General features: G+C 36.8%; 1 protein-coding gene across 4 annotated transcripts in view; it reads left to right on the top strand.

Moving 5' to 3' along the window:
- The window catches only part of LOC127430771 (rho GTPase-activating protein 24-like), a 165,796-nt gene that overhangs the window by 130,229 nt on the left and 22,022 nt on the right, over positions 1–13,545 (top strand). For 3 of the 4 annotated variants that reach the window (XM_051680820.1, XM_051680819.1, XM_051680822.1), the window contains one exon: positions 4,342–4,464. In XM_051680820.1, the coding sequence (XP_051536780.1) occupies positions 4,342–4,464 (123 nt within the window). Of the gene's footprint in view, positions 1–4,341; positions 4,465–12,084; positions 12,315–13,545 lie in introns of those variants that run through there. The other variant, XM_051680821.1, reaches the window with a different exon arrangement.

Here is a 13,545-nt window from a genome sequence, read left to right on the forward strand (position 1 = left end):
ACAAGGGGAGCAAAAAAAAAAAAAAAAGGTGGCACCTACACACCGTAACGGCGATCATGCCAAATTAACAAAATATTTAAAAAAAGAGGGAAAAGGCCAACATAGAGTGGTAGTGGGAGAGAGAGAGAGAGAGAGAGAGAGAGAGAAAAAAATAATAATTTACTTGCCGGTTCTCCGATACACCGTAGTCCAGTCCTCGGCCACTCCTCCACCCTCTAGTGGACGACAGCCGCACCTCCCCGGGTGGATCGGAGGCAGTCCTCCGGCCCCTGGTGGATGGAACGCCCCGCCGTGTTTTTGGTGGAAGGTAGAGGTCTCCTCCGCCCCTGGCAGCGGTAACCACTCCAGGTGGTTGGTTGGGAGCCCCTCCTCCCCTCACAGTCGGCGGCCGTTCCTCCGCTTCCAGGCGGTCTTGTTGTCTTTTGTGTCATGGTTTTAGTTTTAGTAAAAAAAATCATGTATATATCTTAACCGTAGCACTTTGTTCTGTAGAATTCCACTTTTGCAGGGCTAAAATAAGACTTTGTGTTTATTTTGGCGTTATTTTGCAGTACACAGCCTTTTTAAATCATCATGATCATTTCAACCTGCAAGGTTACAGCTCTGGTAAAATTTAATATCTTTTGCCATGGTGCTGGAGATTCAGTAGTGGCAGAGTGCCTCAGAAGCAGGTTGAGCTTCTGAGTTTTTATAATCTGACAAAAAAGTCACAACACTGTGTTATCTTTGCACAGAAACTAGTGTATTTTCGAACATATCCAATGCTTCGTTGCGAGGGGTTGCCATGGAGCAGTCAATGTAATCACCACTGTCGTTGTCACTCCATGTACCGCGACATTCTCAAAAGTCTATAAATACATTTTTAATGGCTGCCAAGCTGATCTCATTGCAGATGAAATCGATGATCAAGACAGCTTTGAGTCCCTGGAGGATATGTGACAGAACTGCACAAATGAATGTTATGAATAATGTAATCTTTCAGGCTAATCATGTCTCCATTAACTCTTCAAACTCTGCCTCACTGCATGGAGTGGGCATGTTAGACTGGGCTTTTAAAGACTGGTAATCATCTCTCTCCATATGCAGGAAAGCAAGAGTGCAAAATGTTTGCATCCTGTTTTGATCTGATCTTGTCTGTCTTGTGTATATTGGTGTCCCATAACTGTGCTCAACAAACTTTTTAAATGGGAAAGGTTCTACACTTTTAAAAATAAAGGTCATACAGTATTTCATCCCAGAATCAAAATAAATTGTACTTAATGAAAATGTACCGTAGTCTGTTTAGTCATCACAATTTATTTGCATTCTGACATTATTTATAAGACAAATAAACACCTCCCCATCTTCATTAATGTAATGCGGAAAAAAAACAAATATTGTAAAGTTGTTTATTTATTTAATAATAATTAATAATTATTCTAGTAATGATAATCTAATCAGAATTACGATTGAGAATAATAGGAATTTTAGAAGAAAAACAATTGTTTTGTTTTTTTGGCCATTTAGATGTTTACTTATTTATTTAAGAAATATTTATTCTAGTAATGATAATTTAATTAGAATTACCATTGAGAATAATGAGAATTTAAAAAGAAAAACAAAATTGTCCATTTATTTATTTTATTTATTTATTAAAATTCGGAATTCCAGTAATAATAATCTAATTAGAATTACCATTGAGAGTAATAAGAATTTAAAAAGAAAAACACCATTTTTATTTGTCCAATTTTTTTGTCCATTTATACATATTTATAAATAGTTATTTCTGTAGTGATAATCTAATCAGGATGATTTTTTTTTTTAAATTTATATATATATATATATATATATATATATATATATATATATATATATATATATATATATATATATATATATATATAAAATGAAAAGCAAAAATGTCCATGCACATTAATCTAATAAGGGGTATGGAAATTTGTTTAAATGTCATGAATATAATGTCACAATGCTAAAAATCTTTATTGTCCTAAAAATAAAATTTATTTTGATTTAAAGGTGAAATGTGACCTGGACATGTTTTCGTGAGATTCACCCTTGTTCTTCCGAATGTGCCGAACATGGGATTTATGAGACGATACCGATTTTATAGGGGGAAAATTCACCAATTACCAATATGGTGGCCGATAAAGTTACTTTTTGAGCTGGTCTCACTGAAATTGGTGGTATTCTTTTGACTGGATTTGCTAGAACCCTGGCTTATCTTTGCTTTGCAGGTATTGCAGACAACTACATCACCATCTTTGGAGAAGTAGTCCCACACCTTACTGCCCATTCACTGTCACTTTTAGCCATCTGTAGGTGACAGAGGAAAGAACATTTTATTTAAGCTTGGCATTTTTAAGATAGGTATTTTTTTAATTTAGAGATAGTTCATTTTAATTGATCATATATTTTACACTTAAATATTGATCTGAAAATTAACTAGTAACTATAGCTGTTAAAAAAAAATGCAGTGGAAAAAGTACAATATTTCCCTCTGAAATGTAGTGGAGTGGAAGTATAAAGTAATAGAAAATGCCATGGTAATAATCAAGTAAAGTACAAGTACCTCTATATTGTACTAAAGTACAGTTTTCTTGCTTATCAAAACATCATCATTATTTCTTTGTTAATGTATAACAAAACAGTCACAAACAATAACTCATGGTTCACTGCTGCCGAGTCAAGAGATAAACAGTGGCAGCGGTGTTACACTGTATTCTGCTATACAAGTTCAGGGGAAACTTTCAGTGATGGAAAACGAGACTTTTAAATATTACATTTTGTAAATGCAACGACTGGAATTGTTCGGTTGAAGGGTTTCCCAAACTGAATCCTGAACAAAACAGTTTGGTGAATACATGTTTACACATTAGCTTCCACTCAGCTGACAAAGGTATGAAAATAGCTACGTGTTTAGCTAGTTAGCTATAAGCTCGTTGTCACGGAGACTAAAAGATGGACATTGTTTATTTACTTTCCAGCATTGCGTCTCACCAACTAGGTAACAACGTAGCATGAAATGAACACTCAACAGACACAATCCACCACCACACCGTTATCTGTTGAGCTGCAAAATGCTCTGATGCTTACCTTTCAATCTGCAACGTTACTGACTGCACTGACAAACTATAGCTGGCTAACAGCAAACAGATGTGATAAACATGAGTGACAGGGTTAACGTTATATTAATTATGTTGTAAAGGGAAAATGATGGGGTCATTGTTTAATAACTTTCCAGTATGTATTTCACAAACTAGTTAGCAACTTACCGTGAAGACACCACTTAACTCCGCACTGTCTGCAGAACCACCGTCAACTCAGCTCTGTAAACAATGGAGTCGGACAAACTACGTTATGACACCAATTCTAAATCACCCCAAGCATTGTTTTCTGCATTATATGTTCTGAATTTTTTTTTTCCATATCTGTGCATATTGGAAAACATATACGCCAATACAATATATCTGTGAAAGGCTAATATCGGTCAACCGATAAATCGAAATCCTATAGGCTAATGAAACATCAGAACATTATTTATCTTCCAAGAACCAGAGAGCCAACTCAATAACCCTACAGGCTTCTTTGCTAAGCCTAAGGTTCTTTAAAGAACCATTAAAGAACCTTTTATTTGAACACTTCCTACCAACAAAGTCCTCATTTAAATTTCTCTCAAACAACCTGTGCATGCTGTTCTCACAGACAGGACAGACACCTCCTCCTGCACTAGCAGACTAAACATGTGACATCACCACAGAAGGGTACACACATCCACAGACACACCCACGGTCTGCACTCCTCATCTGTTTAGCCCCAGCTCCCCTCACAGATGTCAGCACACCTGCATTTTGGAAATGATAGCCCTGACTTCAGGGTTAATGACAGATCAGAGTTTTATAACACAAAAGCATGTACTGCCACTCATCTTTAATGACAGAGGCCTAATTGGTTGTTGACAAGTGGTTTGTTGAAATGTGTGAGTGGGAAAATAGCTCCATATGTCATTGCTGTTGTGGAGGACAGGTTTGGTGGCACAAGGAGGAAGCTTTGAGAAATTTTCTGTGAGTGATGGTTTTTGAATGATAAATATTATAGTTACAATTTCACACTTTTGTTATTAAAATGTTTATTAGAAACCAGAATATAGAAGGATTCTTAATACAAAATTGCATAATTGAAGCTGATGTTCCCAAGGCAGATGGGGAAAGTTCAGGAAACCTGTTTCAGAACAGTCATTATTTTTTTAATTCTATTTTGGCGATTCTTGTGGTGCAGAAATTACACACTTGACATTTAAACTTAACCATCAACTGACCAGTAATATCAATGTTCTCTTTATAGGGGGCGACAGGGAGCGGATGACATCCAACCATGAGACATACCTACTTATGGCCAGTACACAGAATGACATGGAGGATTGGGTGAAGAGCATCCGCAGGGTGATATGGGCTCCGTTTGGAGGAGGTGAGTTCAGTCATTAGGTCACAGAATAAGTCAGCTTTGGTTAATGGTTAGAAACAGGTTGGTCACAGTTTAACTTTGGTTCACACTCACAACCTAAGCATTGCTATACATTATACTGCTGTATAGAGCCACACTCTAATCAGTCACACAAGCTGAATAATGTTTGAACCTCTACTGTCAACATTAAAGGAATAATTCATCCAAATATGAAAATCCTTCCATAATTTATTCATCCTCATTTCATTGTAAACACATATGACTTTCTTTCTTATGCAAAAAACACAAGAAAATGTTCATAAGATGCATGTTCAGGAAATAACTTTAAACAATGCTAATTAACAACAATGCTAAAAAATAGGCTTCACTTGAGACTAAGAGAATTGAAGAGACATAGAGTTATTTTTGGCATTAAAAATGTCAATTAAATTGAGCAAATACAGTTACATTCATCTTGCATTCGGCGCTTTATAACCGCTAAATGTGCTTCTCATCTTACACGTGCATCTGTGTTTCACGTCTCTGGAGCACGCAAAGCACGTGAATGCAGCAGGCTTCGTGATATTTGTACTCCAGAGACAAGAGAGCGCAATCCCTCGTTCTACTCAAAACTTCGGAACTTACGGGTACCATTTAAATTCTACTGATTTTTTTTTTTTTTTACTTTTAAGCGATATGGAGGAAATCAAACAGCTAGATAGCCCAACAGTCTAACCACCACTGATGAGGAAAAGAGCTAATACATTCACCAAAATATAGGCTTTTAAAACTAAACATTATCACCTTTACTAAAATTCTGTTCGGATGATAATAGATATTAGGAAACAATCAGGCCATGTTTGCATTCAGATATTTATATCTGTATAGAGATGACTTAAATCATTATGGTTTTATTTTCACTGGATATTTTTTTACTTACATATTATATTCTTTGTTGCATTACTTAGAGAAGATGTTGAGTTTCTTGAGGAAAGTTTATAATAATAATAATTATAATAATAATATTGGCCAACAACATATCAGACTGAAATGTGGCATAATGTGAAATGTAGTATTATGGTAATACAAAGGAGAGGTATTTTTGTTTGCTTGTTTTTTTACACTTTGAAAATGTTCATAGATTTCCAAATAAAGAGGCATTTAAAAAGAGTATATTTAATTCAATATTTAATTCACTGACTGGGTTTTCCAAAAATAAACTTTAAAATATGGTTATTTAATATATAAACCCGTTTTTATTGATTTTCCAGAAGGAAAAAAAAAAACGAAATCATGATATATGTCATTATCGTGATATAAAATTTTTCATGTCGTGATGTGAGATTTTGGTTATATTGCCCACCCCTACTAAATACAAGCTTTTCTCATTGTGCTCATGAACGTGCAATTTTCTTTAAAAAGAAAAGCAAAAATCGAGGTTACAGTAAGGAGTTTACAATGGAATTGAATGGAACCAATCCATAAGCGTTGAAATACTGTTTTTACAGCCCATAGGAGGTAAACAATATGTGTGTGTTAACATGAAGCAAAGAACCACTGATTTAAGTGATCCTTCATTGACTTTTAGTTTAATTAGACAAAATACCATCATGTAGTTTAGATGTTGCTTTTCTAAAAAAAAAAAACTTTCAGAATCCTGGAGAGAAACTTTGTCTCTTGCACCACAGTATTGAGCTCACGATATTGAGTTTCCTTTTTAATCAACTCTCATTGTGAGCTGCGTAATTACTGTTTGTTATCCACTTGTCTCTCTCACTGTGTAATGAGTGATCTTGTTCATTGCTGTGTGGGTGTGTTTGCAGGTGTACTCATTTATTCACACTTATCTCATTAGGTTATCCACTCCTAGGGTTGTGATTAAGTTGCTTTAACATACTGTGGTTTAAAGTTTGCTCTCCGGTCTGTAAGAATGGCTCATTCTTGTGTGGCCATCTAAATAATTCACTGTTTGGGCAGAGTGGTCAGAAATAAACATTCATCCACAATAATAAAGTGGAGATGTAACCCTGCGAGACAGACAGATTTAGGCTTGGAGAGGCAAGCATAAGGTGTTCTGGATTCCGCAGCTTGTACTTAGACAAGTTGCATCAACTTTCGGCATTCGGGTTTGGCTTAATTTGAGATATCTTTTTTGCAATTGCTTGTAAACAGATGGTAGAAATGTTGTTTGTGTGTTCACTATTGTTGATCTGTGATTAAAGGAATATTCCAGGTTCAATACAAGTTAAGCTCATTCAACAGCCTTTGTGGTATGTTGATTCCACAAAAATATATTTCGACTGGTCCCTTCTTTTCTTAAAAAAAAGGTGCAAACATTGAGGTTACAGTGAGACTCTTAAAATGAAAGTGAATGGGGCAACATTTTTAAATACTCACTTTTTCAAAATTACAGCCACAAGACAAACAATGTGAGATAACATGATTTTAGTGTGATAAAGTCTCTTACTATCCTTTTCTGTGTAAAGTTAAATCCAATTTTACAACTTCACAGCCATGATGATGTAACACCGTAAACCCCAATTTAAACAACTTTACAGCTCAAATAATACATAGGGTGAGAATCCCCCTACACACTTAAGGCTGTGTGTTCTAATTTGTTTTGTTTTGCGTTTTTAGGGTCTTCTTGAATCAGGAGGCAAATATTACCTAAATATTTAATTAATCAAAAGTTACTTTGTACAGTTATTTGAAATAGATAATTGTGCTACATTTTTTGCTACATTGTGCTAAATTGTGTGTTGTTTGGTGTAGCTTCTAATAATGGTTTTAGACAGTCTTAACCCTTACATCTTACTATGTGAACTCAATTGGTTCACTGCGTTTTGACAAATGGAGACGTTGTTACAATTTTGGTTGACATTCCTGTATGTGTCGCCACACCAGGCACACGAAGACATTCATATCTCAGTGTGTGCGAATGTTGCCAAAAGAATTGCGATACCTCAGGAATGCATCTTTTGTTCACATTTGTGGTTGTGAAAGTTAAGTTCCCTCCCACAGTCACCTGATTTATCCCACGGGTTAAAGGTCAGTGAGTCAAACAGTGTACAATATCTTCATTGTAGGGATTCCGTGGTGTTTCAAGGCCACCCAGTTGCCATGCTCATGTGTTCTACTCTACACTCAAATATCCTTGACCTTTAACATCTCAGTCTTAGATTTGATTTGCGTTTGTGTATCCTGCTGCAAGCTGCTGATATTTCGTTAGATCTCAGCCATTCTTTAGCACCATATCAGATAAAGGTTGATTTTGCTTCAAAAGTCAATTTTTAAACAATGCTGACTCTGTATTCTGCTTGCATCGCTTCTCAATGCGTTCAGCCAACTTTCAAAGACTTTCTCAGCTTTTCAACTGTGACATTTAAGTGTCTTCTTTGTGGTTAATAGAGTATTGACTGTCTCTTTGTTTCTGAGGCAGCAGTGTGATCAAGAAAATACTTGATGCTGATACATCCAAGAGAATAAGATCACATAATTGTTGAAAGTTCACCAATTGAAGAATATTTTTTGTATAGGATCCAAATATAATGCTAGCTATATGCACTGCTAAAATGGCAAAGATCAAGTGTAAGAGTCTCCTTTTTACACCTCATCCTGACTAGGCACGACGTGGCCATTTTCCAGCAATTTTTTCAAGAAACACTTCTGGAAGCATAATACTAAAAAAAGTGAAATCACAGCCAAATAGAACACATTTCTTGTTTAATATACAGCTGTGTAGAATGAGATTTTGGAAGCATGATATTAACTTGTGGGCAGAGCTAAAAAAAAAAAAAAAGAAGGAAAAGTAGAAACCAAGCGACCGACAAAATATCTTGTTGTGCATCATTTGTAACGGTTATGGCTGGTTCAGAGTAAAACTCACTTTATCACCACTTGCCTGGTAAAGACACTTCAAGCCTTGGTTAAAGTTTTTACTAGTCTCGCATAGCCAGACTTTTCAGACTGATCGCACTGTGAATTAGGTCTAAAGTTTTGCTGCTGAAATCAGTCAGTGCTTATGGAAATTAGAATCACTTCCCCCAGTGGCTGAAGCTGGAAGTGTTGTTGAACATATGGGCATGTGGGAGCTCCAGTTTCCAGGTGAAATCTCTACAGTGTTGTGCCAAAAGCGTAAATGATTGTAAATGATCCAGTCAACAGTATCAGTAGCTTTACAGGGAAAGGTGAACACAGTTGAACTGATGGCACTTCTCAGTAATTCACAGAATGGGGTTGATTTCAGGGTACATGAACTTTCAAAAGCAACATGCTGATTTCCTGTGTGATCATGCTGGACTTTTGACTATCGACATAAAGTCTGGTCCACTTCGCAGCCTATTCTGGCCTAAAACTGCCCACTTAGACAGGAAAAGTCTGTCATAGATGTAAAGCTATCAACCTCTTTTCTGTTTGTTTTTACATGCTGTTCAGGGGCTGGTTTATCTGAAATAATTGATACCACAATAATAGACAATAATAAAAATCAGTATAATTCAAATTGTTGAATAGCAGTGTCAGTCCACAACTAGCTGAACTGAAAAGAAGCCACCTGAGGCTAAGACTATATTTCATCCATCCATCCATCTATCTTCTATAGCTGCTTGTACTATGCAGGGTCGCAGGTTTAGACTAGATTCTACCAACCCAAATGAGTTAAACAGAGCCTCAAGCCATGGTCTCTCAAATCAGGACTTTTAATGAAGTCTCATATTTGCTGCTGTTAAAATGTCTAATCTCCTACTTAACTTTGCGAGAGCTAAGGCTGCTGTGTTTTACTGTATAAGGCCTAATTTCTTTTAAATTAAAATGCCTCAGAGCTCATAAAAATGTAAAGTTTACTGTACATGTTTGATTTATAAAGGTCTGTTTCATTTGTTAATCCTTGCCTGAAGGCTTAATAATACAAAGGATATTCATTAAGAATGCAAAGGGTTCCTTATGTTCTATTCAGGAAGATTAAAAAAAATAAATCCTTTTGCCTTTAATCTTGTGAGATTTTCAATGAACTAGAGAACCTTCTTGGGTGAGAGTCATTTGCCCACAGCTATTGTGGAGCTGTGTGTGGAGTGCTGTTTTTGAAAGCACTTCCACAAAACATGGCAGTGTGAACTGCAGGAATGAGTGTAGAGGGCTGGGAACAGCCACAACAGATGATTACACAGCTAATCAGCTTAGCAACTTTTTGAAAGCTAACCTTGGGAGAATGGGGGGTAGACTGCCCTGTTGTACTCTCTCTGCTCTGGAGTTCAGGCTAAGTCTGAGCTTCAAATGGATGGAGCACTCTGTCTCCTCCCCTCTGAATCCAAACATCCTTAAAGAAGAGAAAGGACTCTGCCTCCAGACTGGATTTCTAACTGGAATATGCTTTAAGACTGAGAGGAGCAGGGAATATACAATGTACAATAAATTATACAGAATTTATAGCAAATTATGTCTAAATTGTGTCTAAATTATTTTATTTAAGAAGAGAAGACATTGAAGGTACATGATGAGACGAGACGAGAAGACCTCAAAGGTGTGTGAGTCAGTGAGAAGAGACAAGAAGAGAAGAGACTAGGCGAAAAGAGACGAGATAAAGAATAGAAGACCTCAAACATAAGAGACTGAGAAAACCTCAAATGTGTAAGACAATAACGAGACAAGAGAAGAGACAAGACAACCAAAGAGAAGACGTCAAATGTATGAAATGAGAAGACCTCAAACTTGCAAGACAGTGAGAAAAGAAATGGCTAAACGTGAAGAAATGAGACAACTAAGAAGAGACCGCAAAGGTATGAGATGAGAAGAGACAAGAAAACCTCTTGTGCAAGACAGTAATGAGACAAGAGAAGAGACGAGACAATCATAGATGATCAGAGAAGATGTTGAAGATATAAAATGAGATGAGATTAGACAAGAAGAAACAAGACACTTAAACAAGGGAAGACCTCAAAAGTATGAGATGAGATGAGAAAAACTCGTGCATTCAAGATAGTGAGAGGAGAAGAGACTAAAAATAAAGAAATGATACAATTATAGAAGTGACCTCATGGGTATGAGATGAGAAGCGACAAGAAATCCTCTTGTGCAAGACGGTAATGAGACAAGAGAAGAGATGAGACAATCATAGATGATCAGAGAAGACATGGAAGGTATGAGATGAGATGAGACTAGACGAGAAGAAACAAGACAAAAAAGAGAAGACCTCAAAAGTATGAGATGAGATGAGATGAGATGAGATGAGATGAGAACACCTCAAACTTGCAAGACAGAGAGAAGAGAAGAGACTAAACATGAAGAAATTAGACGATCAAAGAAGAGACCTCAAAAAATGAGACAATCAAAGAAGAGGCCTCAAAGGTATGAGATGAGAAAAGAGGAGAAGAGCTCAAACGTGCAAGACAGAAAAAAGAGAAGAGACTAGACAAAACGAAGCGAGCCCATTAAAAAAATAGAAGACCTCAAAGATACTGTATGATATGATATATGATAGGAGATGAGATAACCTCAAAGTTGTAAGACAGAAATGAGACAAGAGAAGAGACGAGACAATACAAGACAATCAAAAAGTCGAGTCGAGAAGACCTCAAATATGCAAGATGTTGAGAAGAGACTTTAAGACCTCAAAGGTGCATGACAGTAAAAAAAGACAAGAAGAGACAGGACAGGAACATAATCTGTGTGTAGAGCTGGTCTGTCTGCTGCTTATATTTGATTTTCTGTAGGATAAGAGACACAATAGAGCACTGTGTGTGAATACATGGGGTCGGCAGAAAAGCCTTGGCAACTTTGTGAAGGAATAATAGGAGTGTGTGTTTCCAATGCTGTTAATTGCCTGCCATTCTGCAACCTGAGAGCGAAGTACAGTCAAAGTCGTGGAGGCACTCTGCCTAAGTGAACCCAGAAGGCAAAATTAACTCAAACATGATATTAAAGTCCTCAGGAATCCTTTTACAAAGAAACAGTGATTTTAAAGCAAATGCTTACAAGAGCTTCAGACATGCCAATCCAAGAACTCACAAGGTATAAGCCAGGGCAACTCACTGAAGGGAGAAGAAATCCATCAAGAGATGATGTTTGGCTGGAAAGACAAGACAAACTTTTCTAAAAAATAAGAAACAGAGGAACTAATGTGATAGCTCCTGTATAAATTGTCACCAGTTCAAGCCAAGCGATGTCTACATTCCATTTCTGTTAGATTTGTTCCTATGTTATAGCCAAAGCACGGCCTTACACCTGTGTGGTCACCATTTATAACAGACATTGCTTGTCCAGAGATCTATGATGGGATTTCTGTTTATTCACCCACACAGGAGCACTCAACATTCCTTTTCTGGGAATGAAGGACCTAAACAACAAAGACTGAATGCTGGAAAGCTGAAACATGTAAGCTGTTTCATATTGGAACATTGTAAACGTTTTTATAGAAAATGACCAAATTGACACAGAAGAAAGATTTTAGCATCCTGAGATAGTTTTATATGGTTTGAATGAATAAATGAATGAACATTACATTTATATAGTTTCTGAGTGTTTCTGACACTACACTCATAGCGCTTTACACAGTGAACAAGACAGTTTGAGTGCATTTAAATATCCAAAGCGATTCAAGGAATAACCTTTGTTTTGATCACTCTATGCATTCCCTGTGAATTTGAACCCAGGCTTTTGAACTCCTATCCAGAACTTGAGGAGAAGGTTTTGGATGTGTTTCACTTGTTGTCTTTGCCATCTCAGTAGTCCCTACTTGGCTGTAGTGTGACTGAACTCAGTGTTGAAGATGATGAAAGGCAGACAGTTCAGATGCGCCATGTTGGATCCTTTGTTTTACTGCAGTTTCATGCACAGAAGTTTCTTCCGTAAAGTAAGAACTTGCTTCAGCTTCAAACATGGTAAGACATTTTTAAAAAACATGAGAATGCCTAACACATTATTTCAGAGAGTATGTTAGAAAAATGTCAAATACAGTAGTACATTTGTCTCTCACTGTCTCTCCATGTTTATATTCTTTATATATACAAATACTTTATACACTGTATATATATATATATATATATATATAAATATTAGGGCTGACGATTTAACGTGTTAATTTAGTGCGATTAATTATATAAAAAACAGTGCGTTAAAAAAATGTACGCAATTAATGCCCCCTGACGCATATGGAAATTCCATAATAAAAGTATGCATTTCCCTACCATATGTGCAATTCAAGCCTGAAGTACATGTGTTTTAGTCGCGTCAGTATGTGGCAGCATGCCTCAACAAAGTTAGGCTTCTCTTAGTTAGGAGAAAGCTCAACAGAATACAGGAATCTTGAGACGCAATTTTCAAAGTTTCTACTACTTTTAACTTGACACAGTGTCCTAAAAATGTGGTGTTTATGATGCTAAATACCAGTGAGATGCTCCAAACGCGTCTGTCTGAGGCACGCACATGTACACAGAAGGACAATTAAAAATAGTGCAGACGGGACCAGGGGCGTAGATTCCAGGGGGATGGGGGGGTGGTAACCCCTCCAGTAATCAAAACAAGCAATTACAATCACCTCAATATTTATAGCATGGGCAATGGAAACATGTAAATGCTTCACGCTGCAACCACTGATATGTATACAGTATATAGAACTGGATCGCTGATGCAACGGTAAACTGCCAGTAGGAGGTGAAGCCACCGGAACTGTTTGAGCGGCCATCTTGGTATGCCCAAACTCTCATAGAGCATCAATGACTGACAGGCGAAAACACCCCCATTTCACCGTGTCCGACCTGCGCATACGACAGTTGCATTTCGCCATCTAGTGACAGTCATGTTTAATTTTTAATTTGCTCATTATGGATAATATGTCAGAGCATTCAGTCTACCAATGCAGCACAACAATCACCAAAGGAAGTGGCAAAACTGTCCACACATTGTAATGTAAGTAGGAAAAGCTATAATATATGCTTGTTTAAGGTGACTGTACATACTTAATCCGAAAGGGACTTTAAAAAAGTCAGACCGGGATTTCTAAATTGCCTTAAATGCCAGAGATTTGCTTGTTTTAATATTGAAGTGCTCTCTGTAGTCATACATGGATACATGTCATAAATATGTGTTCGTTTGCTATTTAAACCTAGCGTA

The sequence above is a fragment of the Myxocyprinus asiaticus genome, chromosome 40 (assembly GCF_019703515.2).
Source record: "Myxocyprinus asiaticus isolate MX2 ecotype Aquarium Trade chromosome 40, UBuf_Myxa_2, whole genome shotgun sequence".
Classification (NCBI taxonomy): domain Eukaryota; kingdom Metazoa; phylum Chordata; class Actinopteri; order Cypriniformes; family Catostomidae; genus Myxocyprinus; species Myxocyprinus asiaticus.